Raw genomic sequence first — 26,647 nt, forward strand, 5'->3', positions numbered from 1 at the left:
GTAAAGTGCCTGTCTACAATGCGGGAGACCTGGGTTCAGTCCCTGGTTTGGAAAGATCCCCTGGAGAAGGAAATGGCAATCCACTCCAGTACTATTGCCTGGAAAATCCCATGGACAGAGGAGCCTGGTAGGCTATAGTCCATGGGGTTGCAAAGAGTTGGACACGACTGAGCAACTTGACTTTCACCATTGTAATGTTAGACTCTAGGTGTGTTAAAATGCATAGTTTTACTTGCCCGTTTATAAATGCATTCAGATCTCCCTAAGTTCCACATCCTGACATTGCCTTGGATGTTGGAAGAATTACGTGCCTTGGTTATATCCGTGAGGCTCATATGTCAGTTGTAGCTCTAATTCTAGAAAAGCATCTGTGCATGTTTCCTGTAATAAATTTCTAACTCAAGTATAAGTCTTCTAGCTTCTTTAAAATGAATAAGAATGATTGTGCTAATAATGGCTGTATTTTTCTTGAAAACCTTCTGTGTTCAAATGTATTTAGTTCAACAACCAGATCCAAACCAGCCAAAGCCAGAGGGAGCCCAGATGTTGGCTATGCGTGGGGAGCAGCTGGGTGTGGTTACCAATTGGCCCCCATCTTTAGAAGCAGCGTTACAGCGATGGGGGACCATCTCACCAAAGGCCCCATGCTTGACCACGATGGACACAAATGGAAAACCTCTCTACATCCTCACTTATGGTAATCCTTTGAGGCTTATCCATCTTTTGTCTGCTTGTGCCTGCACACAACTGCCACTTTCAGGGTGGCAGTTTATATTTGTGTTGCCTTATGTTTCCAATATGGAAATAAATGGAACCCAAAAGGAAATATTGGATTGGCCAAAAAGTTCATTTGCGTTTTCCTGTAAGATACTATTGAAAATCCAAATGAACTTTGGGCCTAGCCAGTATAGAAAAATTATTTGATTTGAATGTGAAAAATTATTTGTTAATGTTTTTTAGTAAAAACCAGAAAGTGATACAAAAATCAGTGACTGTAACTCTAATAAAAAGATGTTGGATTTAACCTCGTGGAATGTATATTAAATTAATGCTTTGAAGAAAGATTGGTAGTTAAAGAAATGAAACAAGAAAGAATGTATATAGAACTCTTTGACATGCATCACTCAGAAAAAACAAAATTTGTTTCCACAGTGCTTTTCTAGCAAGCAAGGGAAGCAAACTTTAACTCTTTGTTCAGTATGATTAATGCAGTCCATAAACTTTTGGAAATAGTTAACTATATGAGAGAGATTCCTTTCTCTTTGCTTCACAGATAATGGGCCGTGGAGAAAGCAAATTGTCAGGCCATTTTCACACACTCTGCCACAGCGTTGCAAAGAAATCAGCTTCATAACTAAAAGACAAAATGGCTTATATCTGCATGTGTGAGGTTACATTACCATTTTTAACTTCCGGTTTTATTTCTGTGATAATAATGCTCTTCTAATTGCAGGTAGGAAAGAAACTGTTTTCTCCATTAGCAATGGAGGTCAAGAGCGAGGTGTTGTGTTAAGTAACATAACCCAACTTTTAGTGGGGCCCCCACTGTAGACTCCATCATTATCCTGTGCATCTCAGGGAAGGAAATGGGATTCAGGAGCATATGTTTTCATAGTCTCAATTTTTTTCTTCCGGCTTCGTTGGGAAATTCTTAGTGGATAAAGGGTATTTTACCCATAATGGGACATAGGATTGTTTTTTTTTTTTTAATTATACTCTTAGAAATAGATTTTAGTCAGTCAGAAAGATAGAAGACTTTCCTGTCTGACCCTCATCCCTGGCCAGGTTCAGACCAGGAGCTGATTGGGTACTGTTTTCCAAGCATCATTTATTGAAACACTGTCCTTTTCCCTTTCTTGGCTCCTTTGTCATAAATCAGTTGACATATATGTGTGGGTTTATTTATGGATTATTCTGTTTCATTGATCTATATGTCTGATTTTGTGCCAGTATCATACTGTTCTTATTACTGGTAGTTTTGTAATGTCAGGGAGCATGATGTCTCTAGCTTTGTTTTTCTTTCTTAAGATGATTTTGGCCATGTGGGGTCTTTCATGATTTCATACAAATTTTAGAATTGTTTGTTCTATTTCTGTGAACAGTGCGGTTGGAATTTTGATTGGGATTGGATTTAGATTGCTTTGAGTAGTACAGATACCTTAACAAAACTGTTTTTTCTAATCCACGAGCACAGAATATCTTTCCATTTGTTTGTGTTGTCTTTAGCTTCTTTATCAAAGTCTTACAGTTGTTTTTTTTTTTTTTTTTTAAGATGCAGATTTTATGGGGCTTAATTTTCATTGTGCTTTTTGTAGTGGGTTTTTTTTGCTTGTTTGTTTATTCTTTGCCACACCATGTGGCATGCTGGATCTTAAGTTCCCAACCAGGGATCAGATCTGTGCCCCCTACAGTGGAAGCACGAAGCCTTAAACCACCGGACCTCCAGGGAAGTCCCAAGTCTTAACAATTTTGAATGTACAGGTCTTTTACCTCCTGATTAATTTTATTTTGAGGTATTTTATTCCTTTCGATGCTGTTGTAAATAGGGTCTTTTTCTTGGTTTCTCTTTCTAGTAGTTTATTATTAGTATATAGACACAGCAGTTTTCTGATAACAACAATATATTGATTTTGTATGTTGCTACTTTACTGAATTCATTTATTACTCTGTTTTTTTTTGTATTGTCTTAAGGTTTTCTATGTATAATGTCATGTTACCTGCAAGTAGTGACAGTTTTTCATCTTCCTTTTCCAGTTTGGATGCTTTTTTTCTTTTTTTTTTTTTGCCTGGTTACTCTGGCTAGGACTTGAAATACTATATTGAATAAACATGGCAAAAGAGAGCAAGCATCCTTGTCTTATTTCTGAATCTTAGAGGGAATACTTAAGCTTTTCACTGTTGAGTATGCTGTTAGCTGTGAATTTGTCACATAGGACTTTTATTTTGTTAGGTATGTTTTCTCTGTATGCACTTTGTTGACAGTTTTTATCCTAAATAGATACTGAATTAAAAAATTTTTTTCTGCATCAGCTGATATGGTCGTATTATTTTTATCCTTCATTCTGTTAATGTGCCATATTAATCACATTAATTGATTTGTGGATGTTGAACCATCCTTGCATTTCTGCAATAAATCCCATTTGATCATGGTGTATGATCATTTTAACATATTATTGAATTTGGTTCGCTAATATATTGTTGAGGATTTGTACATTTGTGTTCTTCAGACCTCTGATTTTCTCATGGTGTCCTTGTCTTGTTTTGATACGAGGATAACACAGGCCTTGTAAAATGAGTTTGAAAGTGTTTTCTCGTCTTTTGTTTTTTAGAAGGATTTATAATACTGCTTTAGTGGTGATGAATTTCTTTAGCTTTTTGCTTGTCTGGAAAACTATCTGTCCATCAGTTCTGAATGATAACTTTGCCTGGGTGAGTGTTCCTGGTTGGGAATTTTTTTTCATTCTCCCTTCTAAATCAGTCAAGAACTGTTGTATTGTCTTTAATTTAAATCAGCAATTTGCTGTTTATTTTTTCTACTAGAAGAATATTTCTAGAACTTTGCCAAAGTGTGTTGTTGCCTTTTTCAAATTGTCTGTGGTAAATTGGCTTTTATATGACTTTATGATGATATCAACTTTAATATTCCAAACTGAGAATGAAGTTGAAAATTTTAAGAAAATTTAATGGTGCTAATTGATTGTAATTGATGTGTTAGTTTATAACACATTGATTTTTTGTTTCAGTTAAAACAAGTTGATTGTTATTGTTTGTTCAGCCAAAATAATTTTCTAACATTGTTCACATTAAAGAAATCTGACAACACAAAATATTTGTGATTTCTTTAGGGAAAAAATAACTCCCTGAGTTATTTCTAAAGGCTAGTAACTCTTTGGGGAGAAAATACAATCACCAAATAAAAACCAAATAATTGTAAAATAGCCAATCTTGAGAAGATGTAGTTAAGGAAGGTGGAAGAGGAGTGTGAATAAAATGTCACAGTAATTACTCTTAGTACTCAAGTAGGCTCAAATGAATACCGTAAATCTGTGCTTTTTACAGCTTGCTTAATATGCTTACTCCTTGGAAGAAAAGTTATGGCCAACCTAGATAGCATATTCAAAAGCAGAGACATTACTTTGCCAACTAAGGTCCATCTAGTCAAGGCTATGGTTTTTCCTGTGGTCATGTATGGATGTGAGAGTTGGACTGTGAAGAAGGCTGAGCGCCGAAGAAATTATGCTTTTGAACTGTGGTGTTGGAGAAGACTCTCGAGAGTCCCTTGGACTGCAAGGAGATCCAACCAATCCATTCTGAAGGAGATAGCCCTGGGATTTCTTTGGAAGGAATGATGCTAAAGCTGAAACTCCAGTACTTTGGCCACCTCATGTGAAGAGTTGACTCATTGGAAAAGCCTCTGATGCTGGGAGGGATTGGGGGCAGGAGGAGAAGGGGACGACAGAGGATGAGATGGCTGGATGGCATCACTGACTCAATGGACGTGAATCTGAGTGAACTCCGGGAGTTGGTGATGGACAGGGAGGCCTGGCGTGCTGTGATTTATGAAGTCGCAAAGAGTCAGACATGACTGAGCGACTGAACTGAACTAATATGCTGTTAATAAAACAAACATTTGTTGAGCGCATACTATGAACCAGGAATGTCTAGGAGTTACAGGAATCAGAAACAGTGGAAAAGTCTTCTTTGTTCCCTTAATCACTAAGGGGAGAGACAAGTTGATAAATCCATTGGTAGGAAGACAGGAGCAACCCTAAATTGTGTTGCTACAGAATCTGATATGAAATAAGACAAATTCAGATTCTTTTCATTCAAACTGTATGTTAATTTAGCTTTTACATTTTAAATAGGAAAGAGATTAGAACAGAGATTGCATTTATAGGAAATAGTTCAAATTGTTGTTATCTTTACTATACTGTCATTTCCCTTGTGACTCAGCTGGTAAAGAATCCGCCAGCAATGCAGGAGATACTTGTTCGATTCCTGGGTCGGGAAGATCCGCTGGAGAAGGAATAGGCTACCCACTCCAGTGTTCTTGGGCTTCCCTTGTGGCTCAGATGGTAAAGAATCCGCCTGCAGTGTGGGAGACCTGGGATTGGTCCCTGGGTTGGGAAGATCCCCTGAAGAAGGGAATGGGTTTGCACTCCAGTATTCTGGCCTGGTAAATTCCATGGACAGAGGAGCCTGGCAGGCTACAGTCCATGGAGTCACAAAGAGTAGAACAAGACTGAGAAACTTTCACTCTACTATTACTGCAAATCTCTTAACACCTTGACTGCTTCTGAAAGCTTATAGAACCTAATGTTATAAAAGGCCTTTATGTGTCCAAGAATTCATGTTAGATTTTAAAAGTCATTTTGATTCAATCTCAGACTGTTTGCTGTCACCTAGACCTGCTGAGAAAACGTCTGGCACTGAGAGGAAGGCAGGGATTTGAATCTAAGCAGGTTCTTCAAAACTGGTCATTTTTCTTATGTTCTTAAAAATCTTTTTAATCCTGCTTTGTAGTGTTTTTTCCCCAGAGTTCAAAACTTTAGGTCAAAATTCTTACCATAATCTTTACCTAAATTCAAGGGTTACTGTCTAAAAACCCTAAAACTCGGAAGTTAGGAAAAATTAAAGTTGAGAAACTTAGGACATAGGGAAAGAGGGGTATCAGACCCTACAGAACCCATCCTAAGTAGCCTTTATGTTAGTTTCAATCACACAAATCACTTAGGATTATACAGTGGAAGTGACAAACAGATTCAAAGGAAAATTCCATGGACAGAGGAGCCATGATCTGATAGAGTACCTGAAGAACTATGGACGGAGGCTCGTAACTTTGTACAGAAGGCAGTGATCAAGACCATCCCCAAGAAAAAGAAATGTAAAAAGGCAGAATGGTTGTCTGAGGAGGCCTTACAAATAGCTGAGAAATGAAGAGAAGCTAAAGGCAAAGGAGAAAAGGAAAGATACACCCATTTGAATACAGAGTTCCAAAGAATAGCAAGGAGAGATAAGAAAGCCTTCCCCAATGATCAGTGCGAAGAAATAGAGGAAAACAATAGAATGGGAAAGACTAGAGATCTCTTCAAGAAAATTAGACATACCAAGGGAACATTTCATGCAAAGATGGGCACAATAAAGGACAGAAATGGTTTGGACCTAACAGAAGCAGAAGGTATTAAGAAGAGGTGGCAAGAGTACACAGAAGAACTATACAAAAAAGATCTTTACGACCCAGATAAGCACAATGGTATGATTACTCACCTAGAGCCAGATATCCTGGAATGTGAAGTTAAGTGGGCCTTAGGAAGTATCACTATGAACAAAGCTAGTGAAGGTGATGGAATTCCAGATGACCTATTTGAAATCCTAAAAGATGATGCTGTGAAAGTGCTGCACTCAATATGGCAGCAAATTTGGAAAACTCAGCAGTGCCCACAGGACTGGAAAAGGTCAGTTTTCAATCCAGTCCCCCAAAAAGGCAATGCCAAAGAATGTTCAAACTACCGTACAATTGCACTCATCTTACATGCTAGTAATGTAATGCTCAAAATTCTCCAAGCCAGACTTCAACAGTATGTGAACTGTGTACTTCCAGATGTTCAAACTGGTTTTGGAAAAGGCAGAGGAACCAGAGATGAAATTCCCAATATCTGCTGGATCATTTGAAAAAGCAAGAGAGTTCCAGAAAACCATCTACTTCTGCTTTCTTGACTATCCAAAGCCTTTGACTGTGTGGATCACAAGAAACCATGGAAAATTCTGAAAGAGATGGGAATAACACACCACGTGACCTGCCCTGAGAAATCTGTATGCAGATCAAGAAGCAACAGTTAGAACTGGACATGGAACAACAGACTGGTTCCAAATAGGAAAAGGAGTACATCAAGGCTGTATATTGTCACCCTGCTTATTTAACTTATATGCAGAGTGTATCGTGAGAAATGCTGGGCTGGAAGAAGCACAAGCTAGAATCAAGATTTCAGGGAGAAGTATTAATAACCTCAGATATGCAGATGACACCACCCTGATGGCAGAAAGTAAAGAAGAACTAAAGAGCCTCTTGATGAAAGTGAAAGAGGAGAGTGAAAAAGCTGGCTTAAAATTCAACATTCAGAAAACTAAGATCATGACATCCAGTTCCATCACCTTGTGGCAAATAGATGGGGAAGCACTGGAAACAGTGAGAGAGTTTATTTTCTTGGGCTCCAAAATCACGGCAGATGATGACTGCAGCCATGAAATGAAAAGACACTTGCTCCTTGGAAGAAAAGCTACAACCCACCTAGACAGCATATTAAAAAGCAGAGACATTACTTGCCGGCAAAGGTCCATCTAGTCAAAGCTATGGTTTTTCCAATAGTCACGTATGGATGTGAGAGTTGGACTGTGAAGAAAGCTGAGTGCCGAAGAATTGATGCTTTTGAACTGTGGTGTTGGAGAAGACTATTGAGAGTCCCTTGGACTGTAAGGAGATCCAACTAGTTCATCCTAAAGGAAATCAGTCCTGGGTGTTCATTGGAAGAACTGATGCTGAAGCTGAAGCTCCAATATTTTGGCCACCTGATGCGAAGAACTGACTCACTGGAAAAGATTCTGATGCTGGGAAAGATTGAAGGGGGAAGGAGAAGGGGACGGCAGAGGATGAGATGGTTGGATGGCATCACTGACTCAATGGGACATGAGTTTGAGTAAGATCTAGGAGTTGGTGATGGACAGGGAAGCCTGGTATGCTGCAGTCCATGGTGTTGCAGAGTCAGACATGACTTAACTGAACCACACAAAGCAGGACTCATTAAAAAAGGAAAATATGTGTCATTTTGAAAAACATAAATTAGTGGTAACACTAATGCTGTGATCCCTCGCGTGCTTTACTCCTCAGAAATCATCCCCTACTTCTGTGATGATAGTTAAATTCTCTGTGGCTTTGCTATAGGTTCTTAGCACCCTAGGTGTTTGTATTTAATACCTTATTCTGGTGTTCATGCTGCTCAGATTTTATACGTCAGAGTTGCTGGCTTTTGTTTCCCATCTGGATTCTAAGGACTCAGAATAACTTGAAAGCTTAAAGTGAAAAAGTAGTACTCTCAATATAGGTTAATGTGCATACACATACACAGTAGAAAATGCATGTGTACAATTAATTGTGTCTTTATAATTTGTATTGATAGGCAAACTGTGGACAAGAAGTATGAAGGTTGCTTACAACATTCTGCATAAATTAGGTACAAAACAAGAGCCTATGGTGCGACCTGGCGATAGGGTAAGTGCAATTTAAATTATTGCATCTGCAGGACACGTGATCTGAGGTGGAGAAGATACCTACTGTTTTAAAGTTGTAAAGTTTAATGCCTCCTAATACTCATATTACAAATCAGGCTTTCTTAACATTTACCACAAGCCAGCAGAAATTATTCAGCAGGTGTAATCTTTATAGTAGCTCAGTGAGCTTGACTGTAGTAGTTCTCATGGGTTATCTTCAAGAAAACTGGGACTTGAGAGAATAAGAGTCATATCAGATGAAGGCACGTGTCCGGAAAATGGTGTAGCCAGTGCTCACAGCCATTTCTGTCCAGCCCCAGGACGTATGTTCCTAACCCGTGACACGTGACCGAATGTGAAACAGCTGTCTGTCTAAGGACGCAGACAGTTGTGTGCTCACGAACTTTTTTGTATCAGTCAGTGATACTAAGAATCCTTGCAGCAAACCGCTGGTACATTCCTTTCCTAGTATTAAATTTGTAGATACAGGCTACTGTCTTTGGTCAAAAAGAATTTTATCCTTACTGCTGTATGTCAATTTACTGAGAACAGATATTAGTATTTCCTTTTTAATGTTACACACAGAACAGTTAATCTGGCCCAAGCTTTACCCATGAATAAGATGTGGGCCTGCATGTAGAGCCTACTTTTCTTGCCTTAAGTGGAGTGACTTTTTTCCCATATGTTGCTCTGTACCTACATGCCCCAAGACTGGGTTATCCACCTGCACCAAAGGACTCCACATGAATTTTATAGAAGTTTCATTGTAGAGCACCATAAATGAGCAAGAATACAAGCTATGATTTACTTATGAGATATTACAAAGGCATGGGTTCGTTATGAGGAATGTTTAATAAGATTGCTGCAGCCCTAGGATTCTGTGGTAGCCTATGATTCTTTGCAATTTAATGAACATGTTTGACCTCTAGCTTTTAAAAGTCAATCATGGGTCTCACATTTCCTCATTATAAAACTTACTGTAAAACTACAGTAATCAAAACAGTATGGTATCAACACAAGGACAGATGCAGACCAAAGGAATAGAATAAAAAGCCCAGAAATAAATCCTCACATGTATGGTTAAGTGACTTTCAAGAAGGATGCTAAGATATTAGATGGGAGAAGGGCTAAAGTGTACCCAACAAATGGTGCTGGGAAAACTGGGTATCTATAACCAAAACCCCCAAATCGAACCTTTATAGCATATATTAGGGCTTCCCAGGTGGTGCTAGTGATAAAGAACCTGCCTGCTGATGCAGGAGACCCAAGAGACACAGGTTCGGTCCCTGGATTGGGAAAATCCCCTAGAGAAGGGCATGGCCATCCATTCCAGTATTCTTGCCTGGAGAATCCCATGGACAGAGAAGCCTGGTTGGCTACAGTCCATAGGGTTGCAGAGTCAGACATGACTGAAGTGACTTGATACACACATAGTGTATATTAAATAATTAACTCAAAATGAATTAAAGACCTAAACTCTTTGGATAAAACATAAAACATGTTTCATGACATTGAATTTGGCAATGATTTCTTAGATGTGGCACCAAAAGCAAAGGGAATAAAAAAAATTGGTAGATTGCACTTCATCAAAATTAAAAGCTTCAGTGCACCAAAGGACATTGTCGAGAGTGAAAACATAGAATGGGAGAAATGTTTACAAATAATATATTTTACAAAAGTTTAAAAACCAGCCACAGTGCTTGAATAGACCTTTTTCTTTGGAAGATTTACAAATAGCCAAATAAGCCCATGAAAATATGCTCAGCATCACTAATCATTTGGGAAACATACATCAAAACCACAGTGAGATACCACCTCACACTTATTAGGATGAAAAAATAATAAGTGTTAGCAACAGTGAGAAATTGGAACCCTTCTGTTGCTTTTAGGAATATATAGTGGTGTAGCCATTGTGAAAAACAATACTATGGTGGTTCCTTAACAAATTTAAACATTTGACCCAGTAATTCAAAGGAACTGAAAGCAAGAACTTGAACAGGTAAACATCTACACTACTTTTCACAGCAGCAGTATTCACAAAACCCAAAAGGTGGCAGCAGTTCAAGCATCCATGGTGGGGTGAACGGATAAACAGAATACAGTATATTCATACCGTGTAATGTTATTTAGCCTTAAAAAGGAAGGAAATCCTTATATGTTCTACAATGTGGAGGGACCTGATGACATTATGCTCAGTGAAATAAGCCAGTCACAAAAGAACAAATATTGTATGATTCCGTTCATACAAGGTACTTAGAGTACTTAAATTCCTAGAGACAGAAGAATGAAGGTGACCAGGGGCTGTGGGAAAGAGGAAATGGGGAGTTAACTGTTTATGGGGGCAGAGTTACAGTTTAGGAAAGTGAAAATGTTCTGGAAATGGATAGTTGATGATGGTTTTACAACAGTGTGAATGTACTTAATGCCACTGAACTGTATACTTGAAAACCGGCAGCATGATAAACTTTGTTATATTCATTTTATCACAATAAAATGTCAGTAGCATGGATAATGTCTCCCTTATAATTTGGTTAGTAGGTCTCAGTAGAGTTGTTTTTTTAAGTCTTGGCCTGCAAATTTTTAAAGTTCATTTTCAGTAACAGTTGCAAAATAAACCATCTCTGTTCAGCTGTAAGAAAGAATGTAGGGACAGATTTTGATCGAATATGTGAAACTATTCTCTTCAGCAGCAGGTGGTTTGAATTGTGTGAGGAGAGTTGCATTTCTAAATTATTCCTTTGAAAGGTATTCATGTGGCTGGGATATGGCATGTGCATATAAATGCCTATTAAGCATATGCCACTGTAGTATTCAGTTGATAGTAACCTTCTATCACAATAAACAGGTTCTTTACCTCTTTGAAAATTGTTTTAAATTAAATGTAATTCTCCCAAGGATAGTGAACATTCTGTCTTTGGCCTAAAAATTATGGATGCTCTTTATGTGGGTGACCCTCTTAATGCACTTTGCGGGGTGTGGGGGGCCGGTATCTGCTTGGGCTTTGAAAAAACATTTATGTGCCTAAGCTGAAAAGGTTTCAGGATATTGTAGTTGGAGCTGTGGAATAAACAGAGATGCATCATATGTGAAGCCTGCCTTCAGGGAGCTTGCTATGTTAGGGAAAAATGAAGATATTGATAACTGGCTATCTGTAAGTTGGAAAATGAAAAAGGTCTCCAAAAAGATGGTGAGAGATACACCTGGACTGTTCTAGAAGGACAGAGAGTGTTCTCATTTTGGGAGCTTCTGGAATCTGAGACAACTTCTTGGGGAGAAAAAGCAAGCCCAGAGCTCTTGTTCAGTTTCTAGCACAGAGTGGAAAGGACTGAGGGGAGTTCTGTGGTGTGTGGCTGGTATGGGAAGACCAGTGGAGGAGAGCAGACCAAGGAGGTGGCCTGTTGATGCCTGTTATGTTCTGTGCATAAAGTGCAATGAAATGCCAGGGAATACATAGGGAATTGAACAGAAAGAAACCGTGTGGGCTTAGGAAAATGAAGCGTCCATATGTGTATTGCACTGGAATCACTGTGCAGTTACCAAAACACAGGACTTGTGACTGATAGAGATAGAAAATGGAAATGTGGTGAGAATGACACCAATAGTCTTCCCTTTCTTAAATTCTTAAAAAAAAAATTCAGTTTTGATTCTAAAAGAGGTTGTAGGTATTGACTGTTTTCTATGTTACTTTTATATTTTTGAGAGCATAATATACAATTTTGTATTTTGCTTTAATTCACTTGATGTTAATGTAACATTTCATCCTGTTTTAACCCAACTCTGCAAATGTCATATAACATGACATTTTCAGCATGAACTTTAGTGATCAAGCAGTGGGGATTTTAAATCCTGGATCAAATTGACTGTCCTGTGAACAGAGCTGGGAGGGCACCAGACCAGGATCTTGGGGATTCGTTGACCCACAGTCTACTGTGGAAGCAGCGCCTTCTTTTGCTCAGTGCTGTGCTCTTGAAGAGTCCTGCTTGCAGACTAGGTACCCTAGGGGGACTTTGGGCAGGAGTCACTAGTCTGGGGAGGAGCTACAGCATCTCCTGTATTTTCCTCTGTTTTGGTTCAAGGAGAGCAGTCTTAGCAGCAGTGGTGCCCTGGATGCTTTGCAAACATTTGACTGAATATTGTTGTATTGCCAGATCCAGATCTAAAAACTGATGCTGTCTATTCTCAGACCACCAGTTGAAGACAGAGTACCTGAGGCCAGTGCAAGCCTCAGATCATTTTTAAAATAGGTTGTGGTTTATATGCAGAGACATGCAAATAAATCCTTTCATTCCTCCTTGGAAGTCCTACTAATGCTAGCCTGGCATCTGCTTCGGTGTTTCGGGGACAAAATTAAGATTAATATCTCATTAACAGTTTTTTCGCAGAGTTTCTTAAAATTCTTCAGTAGTACAGGATGGCTTTTAATGGCCTTATGGTTTCATTTGGCTCTCATTGTCTGATTTTAGTAAACTTTAGGAATGCCATATACATAGGAAATCTTCACATAATCCCAAACTTAATTTGTTTCCATCAGCTATCCTGAGTTGCTTGCAGGGTCAGGGTTAAGACGCAGCTTTCTCTGTCCTCCGCTGTCATCTGAATCCTTTACGCCAACCTGCTTACTTAGATGTGGAGGTGATTAAGATGTTTTATCCAGCTGTTCATGACAAAGTTAGTAACTTCTAGTTAGGGTGTTTCTAAAGAAAAATGGGTTAAATTTCTTGATAGAGTAATACAAAAAACATACATCTGCTAAATCATGGGATTTATGTGGTTAATTATTAACAAGGAAGGGCAGTGCCGATGCAACAGTAGCATGTGGGAAGAGCTTGTGTTGCATGAGGTAGAGTCCTGCAGAGCTCCGGCGGGGGCGGGGGGCGTGGATCTGAAAGTAGAACTGCCTGTCCATCCTAAAGGTGGCTGCTTGGGCTGGAGTAGGGAGGGCCGCTCCAGAAGGAGCGTCGGGTGAGGAAGAGCAAGCAGACGGACCCTGCGCTAGCTCCACTGCAGATGCTAACCTGAGCGCCAGGTGAACATAAATGTGTGAAGAGTTTGTCAAACACTTGGTGATAATGTACAGGAAGAACTTGACAAGTGTACAGACGTCACTAGATGCACTCATGAAAATAGAAAGCATTATATCAAGTTTTGGCATCAAATATAAGAGTTAATACTATAAAATATAAATACTAGCAGATAAATAGGCACAGGAAATGAAACACAGTTCATACAAGAATAAATAATTATCAGCCCATCTGGTAAAAGATTGTTCTTAAGATTCTTTTGAGGACTATCAGAAAACATTTGAAAAATCATACAGTGCATTATTTGGCTATTTGGATAGTAATTTAAATTTACCTTTTAGAATTCCATGATTATTTTGCTCCTAGCTCCTCACATGCTGAGCCCAAGAGGCAGTATGTGGCAGAAGGTGTGGGCCAGTGTTCACAGAACCTTTGTTGTCAGGGCCGGTCAAACCCGGGGCCTTTTGGGTGGGTGCCATCCACGGCTGCCCGCCATGTGCCAGGCATAGTGTGAGCCTTACACATTTTCTCACTTGACCTTTACTACAACACTGGCATGTAGGTTCTACTAGCTAGTATTCTCACTTTTCAGGTAAGAAAACCAAGGCTTGGGGTGCTAAAGTCAAACTGGGGTCAGACTAGCATTGCTCAGAGTCCAGCACTTTAGGGAGGACATGCCCAGCATGCAGTCACCATGGTGAAGACCATGCGGAAGCACAGGGACACACTTTAGAGCCCAGTGACAACAGTGAGAGACAAGTGGTGTGTACATACTGGTTTCGTCTGCGTAAAAGTGTGTGCCTTTGGGGAAGATAACATGTAAACATCATGGATAGTTGCATTCTGATGCGGTGGCAGACAGGACCGTGGATAATCTGTTTGCCTTCCACATGAGCTAAAGGAAGAGTATCTGATAACTTATTAAACGGGGCATCTTAATTTTTTCTAGTGGAACGGTGTCGGTGTTAATCCTTCTGTCTCTCTCTGGGTCCAGGTGGCACTGGTGTTCCCCAACAACGACCCCGCTGCCTCCATGGTGGCTTTCTACGGCTGCCTGCTGGCCGAAGTCGTGCCTGTGCCCATTGAGGTACCCCTCACCAGAAAGGTAAAGAACCCGTCTTTCTGTTGAGGCCTCTTGGCCATACTGGAAGGTTCTGTTGTGGGGTCGGAATATGCAAACGGTGTCTGTAGAGCTTTCTTCTCAGCAGCATGTGTATCAGAAAGCCCAGGGCTGCCTACCTTGTCTCTGAGACTGTGCAGTTCTCATTGGCCATCCCAGCCCTGACTCTGTGGTCAGCTCAGTGGCTGGAGTCAGCTGCTGCTGGTGGTGGGGCCTTCCGTGTGTTTTGAGCAGGGTCATCCATCAGAAAGCCAAGCATTCCAGTGTCTTTTTTTTCAGTGTCACTGTGCTAGAAATCTGAGTATATGGTAAGATTTTTTACTTATTTTTCAGGGGTGGCAGTTGTCGCATTTGTTCGGGTGTTAGGATGTTGTCAAGTCCCAGGTTCAGCTATAATTTGTTGAATCTTATTCTTAAAGAAGAATAAGTAACTTTTCTTGCTGTCACAGTTGTAGTGTAGTCCAGTGTCAGAATCCTGCACAGCAGTGTGTGTCTTTGTCCACGTAAATGACTGCTTCTCGCCCCGTAGACCTGCAATAACTTTGGAAGGGAGGGTGAGGAGAGGAGGCTCTGCTGGGGTTGGTGCTGATGGTCCTCCAGAGACTCTCTGATACTGTGGAAGGAGACAGAGCCCACGGCTGTGGGGTGGTTCTGCCACTGCTCGTGTTATGGCTTGTGCCCTGGGGCTCCACCCTGGATTCACCTGCCATCATTTAGCACATCATCTTGAACAGACTGTGTGAGGTGACTCTCCCAGCTCCAAAATGTAGGGCTTTCACGTGCTCAGGCTCGGAGTTTCCAGAGAATCTTCCAGCTGTCTTTGTGGCTACTCTGATATAAAAATGGGGAAATGCCTCAAGGTCTGCTCATGGTGTGTGGGTGCCTTTGAAACTCTGCTCCTGGGGTTGGAAGGAGAGAATGTGGGGTTACTTTAGAAAATGATTGGGGAATGGTTGCTGTTTCCATTTCCTGGGTACAAAATATGCAAGTTTCCTACTTGGCCTGCTGGGTGCACTTGCAAGGAGGGCAGGGCTGCAGGTGGCTCTGGAAGTGGGGTGAGCCCTGCAGCGCCTGACATCAGAGCTCCTTCTAGTGGCCTGAGGAGAACTCCAGTATTTGCAAGGGTTTGCCTCTAGCATTCCTGGGGTATGATACACATTCAGTAAAGTGCTTCCTCATCTCCCTGAGCCCTGTGACCTTCACAATGGACAGGAAATGCAGAAGGGCTTGAGAATTCCCTGAGCAGTAACCATGGTCTCCCCTGTGGTTCTCTGGTGGTGTTGCTGATCTGGGAAGGTGCTCAAGTGTGTGATGCTCCTTTTTAATCGACACCTAATGCAGGGGACTGGGGTCCGTTGGATTCTCCGATGATAATCAGGAGGGGTTTGTAGGCTTACAAGTGGAGACACAGATTCTCCATGAGCACTGCAGTAAGTGGACCCCTGAGTGTTTATCGTTGTGAGTGGCAGTTGTTTACTCATCACACGTAGAAAGTAGATTTGTCTACTTTATGTCTAGAGCCTCCTGTCTTCCAGACCAGGGCTGGTTTGCAGAGGAAAATCACTTGAACAAAGAGGCACCTGCCTCTGCCACATCCTGACCAGGGGTTGCTGAGTGAAGGCGGGGTGTCTCACCTGCACCTGTTGGGGTTCCTGAGACTTGCCTGTAGCCGTCGTAGGTGTTCCTGGCTGTGGCCTGCCATGTGGCTCTGTCTCACTCATCTCCCGGGCCCATTCAGACCCTCATATGGTCACTGTTAACCTCAGGACCGGGAACCCTCTCACAGAAGAAAAAGCTGGGGTTCCTTCCTGGCCCTCTCTCCCTCAGAACATGCCTGAAAGGACAGAACCAGGAGATGACTCACAGGCTGTCATGAAGCCAGAAGCTGTGCATTGGGCTCAGTCTGTGCCTTCAGAACATAGTGTTTGTCCTCAGAAAACTTTTCTTACTTTTAAATGAAAGAATGCACTGGCTTGGTTGTCATTCAGCACGAGGTGAGACGCGCACAGTGGCACTGGTAATGAAGTTTTGAATCTTCTAGCCACCAGTCCTGGGCACACTAACCTTGTCTTAAAGGGCCTAAAGAGAACCAAATTTTCCAGATTTTGAGTGTTGCTGAGCCTCACAGAACAACTTAGTCCCATGTGTGTTTCTTTATTCTTATTCTTGGAATGAGGGGTAAAGGCTGGTTTTTCACTTGAGAAGTTCATAGTAGTAGAAAGGGATATCCCTCTGGGACTTGGCTACAGAGTGGACAGGGGCACAGGGGAGCCTTAAAGGTCTGTGCCACGGTGGGCAGGTGTGGACGGTGGTTGTCCTCTCCACCCTCTTGAGGGTGCTGAGCTAGTCTGTGAAGGCCAAATGACAATAGAGTAGACCTGTGGGCTGGCCGGAGCTGTGAAGCCAGTTTCCCATCTGCCAGCATGGGGAGTGGCAAGGCTATACCAGAGGTGGAACTGTGCATTCAGTTCCATAGACCAGTGACTGAGTGAGCCGTGAGGCCACAGGAGTCCAGCCCGGCAGCACTTGGTGCATCAGCATTTGCCTCTGGACTCAGAGGGGGCTTACTGTCCTGCACCAGTGCAGACTGTCCGTCCCTTAGAATCTAGCACGTGACCCACTTGCTGAGAAGCTAGCAGTTTGGGCAGACAAACATCAAAACTGGAAAAGCACCAGCTAGTAGTTTCAGGACCACAAATACAGAGTTCATGAAAGAGGACTTCCATATACTCACCTCAAATTTACTAGAGAGAATCCTTCTCATGAGTATGGCTGATGCTCTCTGACTAGGAGACTGAGATGGGACTGGGTAGGGGATGGTCACGTGCTGCATTTAATGCTGCTTGAGAAGTTAACCTGTCACAGACTGTGGGTGTGGAGAGACTGCCTAGCAAGTGACGACACTCATCAGCTCTGTTGGAGAAAGGATGACAGTGAGGGAGAGAGAGGTTTGCACTCAGACGTGGTTCACCTTTTCTTCCACAGCACAGGAGAGTTTGTGAGATTTTGTAGCCCTATAGCTCAGCTCTACAGAGGAAGGCCCCAGCCAGCACAGGCCAGAAAGAGCCATTCCAGGGAAAGTCACACAGGCAGCATGGGAGAGGGGAGCACTCCAGCCGCAGGACAGTAGTTCTCATGCCTCCTGCGTAGCTTCTGTGGAGCCTTTTCCGCATGGTGGTGGTGTGGGGTGTGGGTGGGCTCCCAAGGATCAGGCTCAGGGTGCTGACCCAGAGTCCAGGAGAACTGACCCATGGAGGGCTGAAGATGGAGGCTCTGGGGTCAAGCTGGGCTTAACTTCAAGGGTCCAGGTGTGTGAAGGAGACTCTGGGGGCCCTCGGAGGGCAAGCGATGGGGTCTTATCTCAGCCCAGTGAGCAGGCAGGGCTGGCTCTGGGAAGTGGGCATGCACCTGGACCTCTGAGTAGAGTTTCCAGACCAAGAAGACGCTGAGGAGCAGGTACAAAGCTGAATTTCATGGTAGCCACGGATCCTGATCCTGGTTACTCTCAACCCCTCCTCTGTGTTTTAGGGTCTTTAGGAGGAGATGTTAGAAATACAGGACCTAGGAGACAACAGGCCTCCATTGTGAGCCCTGGCAGGTCTGACACTTGCCCTGGGAGTTCCCCTGAGCCACTATGAGTGCCCTGTTTGTAGGTGGTCCCTGAAAGTTCACGATCACAGAGAAGTGCCTTCCTGTCCCTGAACCTGGCTGTGGAGCCATCTCCCTGCCCCTGGCCTGGCCCAGCTTTTAATGATGTGATGCCCACATTCACAGTGAAGTGACAGATTATATAATTCTCTTTGAAAAAGCTCTACTTGAAGGAAAAGTCTCACAAGGGTCCTGGGATGGGAAGGTCCCCATGCGGAAGCACCAGGCTGCCTCCCCTTCTTGGGGCTTCAAGGCCATGTGGAGGCTGGTCATGCAGGATTCCTTGTAGAAAAGAGCTTGTCAATCTGCAGTGAGATGTGGGAGCTAGGCACTGGGAAGATGTGGTTCTGAGATGTTGATGCTGCTGATTTTACTGGAGTGGGAAAGAAGGAGCTGATGGCTTCACCGCAGTCCTGATGTTTCCCTTCCAGGAACGCTGGCTGCTCCACAGCTTTGTTTTCTGAATCATAGCTGGGGGGAGTGGTGGGAGTAAGGAAAGTGAATTAACTGACTTGTGGGCATCTGGGTGCTTGGGATGGCACCACCCAGGCCTGCGTCTCCCACAGTGTCTGCTCCCAAATGCTGCTGCTCAGTCTGTGTGGTGGTGCCCTCACTCCATGCGGCATGTTTGTTTCCATGGTGGGTGTGGGTGTGATCATAGACTATTTGGGGTCAGTGTCCTGACCAGAGGCATGTTCTTGGATCCTCTCTGTGGCCCATGGTCATGGTGTTGTTCAACTGGAGGGGAATGAAACAAGACCCCACGAGCGCACCAGCACGCACCGAGCTCTCTCTCTGTGTCCGTCACAGCAGGCCAAGGGGATGGTGCAGATGACAGCACAGGCCAAGCTTGTGCCCTGTCCAAGGTTAGGCAGCGGGCAGAGGGCATGAGGTTTGGCCGAGCCCTGACTCTCTGACTGAGCCTCTGCTGAGGGGTTGGTGCCATCCCAGGGTGAAACCATGCTTTGTCGGAAGAGCAGCCATCACCTCTACTCATGACCTTACCTCCTTGCTGCCATCTCCAGGATGCAGGAAGCCAGCAGATCGGGTTCTTGCTTGGAAGCTGTGGGGTTACTGTAGCCTTGACGAGCGATGCTTGCCACAAGGGGCTGCCAAAGAGCCCGACAGGGGAGATCCCGCAGTTCAAAGGTGAGCCCGTGCTGGACGGAGAGGATGTGTCCCATGGCCTGTGCTAACACGCTGTCCACGCAGGAGGTCTCCCAGCCTGCATGTGGTGGGCTCTGGTTCCTGGAGGCTCACAGCACCTTGGCCCATGCCCTTAGACTTGGTGGATACCCAGAGACTTGGTCTGGCCTGTGCTGCTGTGGATCTTGCCATTAGCAGGAAGGTGGGGTCACATCTGTCTTCTAGTGATGCTTGCCTGAAAGGAACTTGTTCTTTATTTCCAAGGTTGGCCAAAACTATTATGGTTTGTCACAGAGTCAAAACATCTCTCTAAACCGCCTCGAGATTGGTTTCCACACATTAAGGATGCAAATAATGACACTGCGTATATTGAGGTGAGTCACTGGGTCTGGACAAGGCGGAGAACTGAGTGACACATGCTGCAACCCTCACACAGCTCAGGGTCAGCGGCGGGTGTGGGCCTGGAGCTCTACCCTCCTGGCCCCTTCTCATTGCAGTACAAGACGTGCAAGGATGGAAGTGTGCTCGGGGTGACCGTGACGAGGATCGCGCTTCTGACCCACTGCCAGGCCCTCACACAGGCATGTGGCTACACAGAAGGTATGGGCAGACCCCTGCTGGGGCTTCCTGACCCCAGATCCATCCCTGAGAGGTGTGTATTATGCCCACCAGTCATGAGGGGAGTCGGATTAAGTTTCTCCCTGGCTACCTTGAAGGTCCATTTGTTGGATGGTTTAGTTGGCATCTTACTAGTCTCCAACCAAAACAGACACTGTAGGCTGGGGCTTGAACTGCAGGTGTTGCTGCTCACAGTCTGGAGGGTGGAGCCCAGCACCCAGAGCTGCAGGCCCTGGGTCCTGGCCCGTGACGGCGCCTCTGGCTGTATCTTCACAGGGCCCCCTCTGTGTGCCAAGGGAGCTCTGGAGTCTCTTCCTTCCTTGTTAGGACACCGTTCTGTTGGTCAGGCCCCGCCCTATGGGCTCTTGTAACCTTAACTGTCTTCTCAGAGTCCCATCTCCAGGCGTAGTCACACCTGGGTTAGGGCTCCAGGGTAAGAATTGGGGAGAAAACAGTTCAGGCCATAACACATAGTTGACATGGTTGGAGTGTGTTCACCTCTGGATGCACACCAGAACCTCTCTGGGATCTTTACAGACGTGCCCCACGCTACAGTGCCCCCTTCTCTGTGCTGCCTCCGGGGTTCAGTCGAGCGTTGGTTTCATGATGTGCTCTCCTTACGCTGCTTGGGGTGGTCCTGGGAGCACAGGGATAGAGTGACTGGGGGCAGTAACCATGCAGACAGTGCTGACGGTTCCTGGCAGGAAGGGTCAGATCACGTAGCTCCCTCCACTGGAAGGGCTGCCATCAGGTCTCCCCTGGCCATGTCGCAGGCTGCCGCCATGCTGGAGTCTCTTCCTGGAGTCTGTCAGGAGTCGTGGAGGAGACGCTTTGCTCTTCTTGCTGTTCTTATTCTCTCATCATCCTTCTTAAGAGCAGTGCACTCTCTCAGGAGATGTTCCACTGATGTCTGGTTCCTGGACAAGTGTCCAGATGTTTTGCACATGAAGACACATCACTTCTGATGATCACCACCCTGTTTGTCAGTTTGAATTCCAGTTTTTTTTCACCACCTCATGACCTGTATTCCTTACCCTAATATCCCAAAGGTCCAGAGCCATCAGTCTCGGGGCCATTGGGGAGGATAGATAATGTAAATTTGCTCCCTAATTCTCTGCATTAAAAAATCTTGCATAAAATAGAATACAGGCTGTGTATTTTGAATGTCCCTTTTTGAAATGGGGCAAGGCACCTGGTGTGAGACTTTGGTGAGCATTCTAGTGGTGCGTTTGCTGGAAGTCACCTCCTCCTGCAAGTACACAGCATTTCTCTCTCTTGAGAGAACATATGAGGGACAGGAAAAGAATATTTTAAGAAAGAAAAAGGAAGGGAGGGGGAAAACACATTTTAAAAGGAGAAGGAGTGGGGTGTTTTAAGTGATGGTTGAAGAGCTGCTGTTCCAGGCAGGCCGCTGTCTCTGAGGCTCTGACTGGAGGCTGCAACATTTCCACAGAGACAGTGGGGTGATACTTTTCTAAGACCCATTCCTTGCCACTGATGTGATACTGAATTTCCTTTATCCTTTGGTCCATGACTGTCTTTTGTTAAAATCTTTGACTCTGTATTTGTACAGCTGAAACGATTGTGAATGTGTTGGATTTCAAGAAAGACGTTGGGCTCTGGCATGGAATCCTCACGGTGAGTGTGACGGCCTGGCTCTGCTGTCCTGTTTACCTTTGCATGTGCTAAGTGTCAGGGTTAGAGTCGTGATCTGACACCTTCCTCCCAAGTGATAAAGAGAAGCTGCCATTGCTGGAGGTCTTCGGTTGTCAGCTAACATAACTTTTGAAAGCTCAGCAAACCAGAAGGTTGGTAGCTGCTGACATGTGTTGGGGGCCACGCTCTGGGGCTGCAGCGTGACCGTGGCCTTTCTCAGGCTCAGGAAAGTTCAGGATCTCCCTTCCCGTGGGCAGCAGCTCAGATTGGCAAGCTCAGAAACTTTGGCAGCTTGCGTTTGGGTCACTTTGCCCACACATCTGATCTGGTTGCAACATTCTTGTTTTTCTCTCTGTGAATTGTTGTTTAATGAACGTTTCAGGAGTTACGCTGCAAGGGAAAAGTACTTACAGATTTCCCCTTGGTCAGAACTTCAGTGTGAATTGTAGAGGCCTTGTTTTTGTTAGTGCTGTGTGAGAACTGATGGCCTTGTTCAGGATGTGTTCAGCATCACTGTTAAGAGGCTCCCTGTGTCTGTTGTACATGTGATGATTTCCACTCACCCATTTCTCTTTTTAAGTTTCTTATGCTGAAACTTTATATCTTTTTTGAAGCAAAAAATTCTAGTAGTTTTACACAAGTGATTGGAACATAACTATAAGAAGTGGGATTTGTTATTTCCTGATAAACCAGAAGTTATTAGAACAAGAGCTTGCAAACATCCTGCTGACAAAGGTTTGAGGCTTCAGCTGAGCAACTTCTTCCCATGAGCGCCTGGACCCTCATCAGTAAGACATACAAGCACAGCCCCACATGCACACTCCCCTTGTCTGCTGGTGTTGCAGGAAAAGCACAGCCCAGAGGACCCCAGTTGGACCTTGGTCCTTCTGTGGCTTGTGACATGGCACATCGCTTGCTCCCATGCCGAAGAATCGTTCGTTGCCCAAGTCACTCTGAGTCTCAGTTTTCCTGTCTGTCCGGTGGGAATGATGACCTTGTATGAGAACCATATGGCCTCATGTGTAATGAGTATCTGGCCCATCTACTTACTTGACAGTTGTTGCTCTTGGAGTTCTTTTGTGACAGTCTTGCTTTCAAGAGTTCTGTGGTAGATCTTGTGAATGTTGTCACCTGCTGGTTGCTGTGCTCTAGGTTGCTGCCCCAGGAACTGACAGTTGCAGAGTCTCTTTCTGCTTGCCACTTTCTGGAGCAAGGCTGGTCCCTGACTAGACAGCTCCCACTCTTCCACAGCATCATCTTAATGGTAAAAGATGCCTCATACCTGCACAGAGTGGGCAACAAGCCCGAGGTGCGGGGTGAGTGCTGGCGGTGAGCAGGCTCACAAGTGCAGGGAGGGGCACGTGGTCCTCTTCCGGCAGAGCTGCTCCAGAGCTTCTGTGCCCTCTTGTACCACTTCCAGCCACAAAGGGGGCAGAGCTGATGGGGTAGGTTTGTCTAGTGCGTCCCCACATCGTGGTTCCTTCTTGCCAGCTCAGGGGGTGCAGCCACAGAGGATGAGTCTGCACCATGTATGAATCCCGGCTACACGTGTGAGTGCCAACCCGTTTACCTAGAGAACTAGCCTTTGTCGTCCATTTAAAGAAATAAGCGCTTTTTCCAGGTCCTGGTCTACATGAGCCAGGCCAGACAGAAGAGTGGGGGTTAAGACGACTCTCCCCTGCTGCTTGGAGTTCAGCGTAATATTGAATAAAGGAAATTAAGTTTGTGAATCAAAATGAATAGAGTACACTAGAGAGCTAAGCTTCAATACTGAAAGCCCAATAAAAAGTGATTATTCCATTTAAGTTTTTCTAAGAAAAGAATTTGGACTTAGACTCTTGAGTTGTATCAGTAGAAGCTGGGGGCACCAAGACACCCTCTGAGGAGTCACCTCCATGCCCACAGCCTCTTGGAGGGTGATGCCCATGTGGACCTTCCCTCACTGCCCCCTGCTCACCCCCTTCATGGGATCCCCACACCACCCCACTGCCTGCTCACCCCCGTATCCTGCTTCCAGAGCGTCATGAACATGATGCATGTGATCAGCATCCCCTACGCACTGATGAAGGTGAACCCGCTGTCCTGGATTCAGAAGGTCTGCCAGTACAAAGGTGCGTTGGGGGGCTGCCACTGAGTGTCAACACATCCCACGATACAGGCGGTCACTCACTGCACTTGCTTCTCCTTTAGCAAAAGTGGCCTGTGTCAAATCCCGGGACATGCACTGGGCCTTGGTGGCGCACAGGGATCAGAGAGACATCAACCTCTCCTCTCTCCGGATGCTGATAGTGGCCGACGGCGCAAACCCCTGTAAGTGAAGGACCAGGCAGGCAGCGGGAGCCTCATTCCCTGGGCTTTGATTTCCCCTTTCCTAGCATTCACCATAGTGAAGGAGGCTCTAACCAGGGCCTCAGGGCACCAGGGCCTGAAGGTCCATCCACAGCCCTGGGGTGGAGTCCTGGCTCTTCTTCTTCCTGATTCTGAGGAAACGTGACTTGTTAAACTCTTCTCTTTCTTTTAGTTGCAAGATGATACCCAGTCATCAGATATGCAGCAGTCCCTATGTACAGTTCTTGGGATATAATAAGTGCTCAAGAAATACTAATTATGATTATTTTATGGTCCATAGCAGGTTTATTGATCAGGAAATTTAATTTGTCATTTTTTATGGAATTTCATTATCAAATTCTGTACCAGAAACTACCTGGATAAGATAAATGAACAATTGCACAGAATACTATTAATATACCTTGAGAGATATTTCAGTCAGTTGAAACAGAAACTCTGCTAGCTTGTTTTTTGTGAGAAGAGCATATAAGCTAGAAGCAAAATGAATGAATGAAAATGAGTAAATGAATGTTTCTGATCACATTGGTAAACTTTGCAGCATCTGTGTTTCTAAATTAAAGCATCATACACTTAAAGAACATCTGATCTGCAAACAGGTAATTTTGTATATTAGTTTTATAAGTGACTCTTCTGTTTTCAGTAGAACTTTATAAATTGTGAGCTGTTTAATACACAAATGGTTTTACCAATAACTGCAGAGTTATAGGTCTTAAAAGAAGCAAGGTAAACTTGTATTAGGAACTAGTTTAGCTGATAGGTTCCTGATAACTGTATATCTTGATGTCATCACTCATATTAATACAGAGGAATGTTTTCTTCATTTAGTTGGGTTTAGAGTTCTCTCTTGGAACATGCATGTGGAAACTGGTAGAACAAGTTTCAGAAAAGTTATTAAAGTTAAGTTCTTCAGTCAGGAAAAATATGGTTAAATATAGTAGTTGCATTTTTTTAATTCTTGAATTCTGTGTTTGAGAATAATATTAGCTTTCATTGTAACAGAAATGGTAGGTTATGTTAAATGAAGTATTTGTCCATGCTGCCTAACTCCACATGTCCCTAAATTGTAATCTCAAAGGCATTTTATATTACGGGATATTTTAAATTGTCCACTGTCATCCCCTCTTTCTGTCTAGGGTCTATTTCTTCCTGTGATGCATTTCTCAACGTCTTCCAAAGTAAAGGTCTACGCCAGGAGGTCATCTGCCCCTGCGCCAGCTCACCAGAGGCTCTCACTGTGGCCATCCGGAGGTACAAATCCGTTAACTCAGTGGGCAGCCTGGGGAGAGGTCTCATTCAGCAGCTAAGAGAGGCCCAGAAGTCTTCACAGTTTATCTTAGTGTGAGAATAAAAATAAGACCCAACTTTCAAGATGAGTTTTCATCCTTGTATATGCTAGAATGGATTTTCTTGAATAGTCTAAATTCATTAGTTAGAAACTTACTTATCACTCTGGAGATTCATTGTGATTCCCAGGTCAGTGGAAGTCTGTCTGTAGGTATGCTGAGCAGTGAACCTCGTCCTGGCAGGTTATGCATATTTTCATTTGCTTGTATTAGGCTCAGGTTTAACTTGAAGCTCCAGTACTTTGGTCACCTGATGTGAAGAGCTGACTCTTTGGAAAAGACCCTGATGCAGGGTGAGATGGAAGGCAAAAGGAGAAGGGGACAGCGGAAGATGAGATGGTCAGATAACATCACTGACTCATTGGACATGAATTTGAGCAAACTCTGGGAGATAGTGGAGGACTAGGAGCCTGACATGCTGCAGTCCATGGGGTTGCAAAGAGTCTGACACAACTTAGTGTCTAATCAACATCAACAGAACAGAGTAAACAGATGAAACGAAAATTTTGTGGCCACCCCTTTTCCCTTTTACACATGGTTTTTATGTTGTCTTCATTTTCGGCACTTCTACACACACTGCACAGTAAACACACTGGTTTTCTGAGCTTTTGAACTATTCAGCAGCACTTCAGAGGAACCTGGGGTCTGGGGTCTCCTGCTTTGTGGAGCTGGGCTGCTGGGGCTCTTGCTAAGGTCAGCAAATGCAATGCCCTTGGTCCTAGGTCACTCTGGCATCGCTGCCCATTTCAGAGCCGTTGGTGCCTATCAGAGACAGGCCTTGGTTACGGCTCATAAGAGCTGACTTTGCCCAGGGTGAGAAGGGCTACAAGGGCCTGTCTGGATTTGTCAGTAGTTCCCATAAACACATACGGAGAAAATAAGCTTATGGTCACCAAAGGAGAAGGGGTTGGGGGAGAATAGATCAGGAGTTTGGATTAACAGATACACACTGCTGTTCATTGAACACCAGAGACGCGCTTTAGAGTAGCAATCCCTGACCTGTTTGACACCTGGGACGTTTCCTGGAAGACAGTTTTCCGTGGATGGGGAAGGAGGGGGAGAGGAACAGGTGGTGGTTTGGGATGATTCAAGTGCATTACTGTTCATTGTGCACTGTATTTCTATTATTATTACATCAGCTCCACCTTAGATTCTCAAGCATTAGATCCTGGAGGTTGGGGACCCCTGCTGTGCTTAGCATGTTGTTCAGTTGTTCAGTCATGTCCAGCTCTTTGTGACCTCATGGACCACAGCATGCCAGGCTTCCCTGTCCTTCACCTTCTCCCAGGGTTTGCTCGAACTCATGTCCTTTGAGTCGGTGATGCTGTCTAACCATCTCATCCTCTGCCACCCCCTTCTCCTTTTGCCTTCAACCTTTCCCAGCATCAGGGTCTTTTCCAGTGAGTTGGCTCTTCTCATAAGGTAGCCAAGGTATTGGAGTTTCAGCTTCAGCATCAGTCCTTCCAGTGAATATTCAGGGT

At 44.0% G+C, this 26,647-nt stretch overlaps 1 protein-coding gene across 6 annotated transcripts in view; it reads left to right on the plus strand.

The window, feature by feature from the left end:
• Window positions 1–26,647, plus strand: part of DIP2C (disco interacting protein 2 homolog C) — a 305,520-nt gene that overhangs the window by 207,873 nt on the left and 71,000 nt on the right. For 5 of the 6 annotated variants that reach the window (XM_052651231.1, XM_052651232.1, XM_052651233.1 and 2 more), the window contains 10 exons: window positions 500–697; window positions 8,175–8,266; window positions 14,281–14,391; window positions 19,080–19,203; window positions 19,465–19,574; window positions 19,698–19,800; window positions 21,392–21,456; window positions 23,492–23,585; window positions 23,665–23,784; window positions 24,957–25,071. In XM_052651231.1, the coding sequence (XP_052507191.1) occupies window positions 500–697; window positions 8,175–8,266; window positions 14,281–14,391; window positions 19,080–19,203; window positions 19,465–19,574; window positions 19,698–19,800; window positions 21,392–21,456; window positions 23,492–23,585; window positions 23,665–23,784; window positions 24,957–25,071 (1,132 nt within the window). The remainder of the gene's footprint in view (window positions 1–499; window positions 698–8,174; window positions 8,267–14,280; window positions 14,392–19,079; window positions 19,204–19,464; window positions 19,575–19,697; window positions 19,801–21,391; window positions 21,457–23,491; window positions 23,586–23,664; window positions 23,785–24,956; window positions 25,072–26,647) is intronic. The other variant, XM_052651235.1, reaches the window with a different exon arrangement.

Source organism: Budorcas taxicolor, chromosome 13 (assembly GCF_023091745.1).
Source record: "Budorcas taxicolor isolate Tak-1 chromosome 13, Takin1.1, whole genome shotgun sequence".
NCBI lineage: Eukaryota > Metazoa > Chordata > Mammalia > Artiodactyla > Bovidae > Budorcas > Budorcas taxicolor.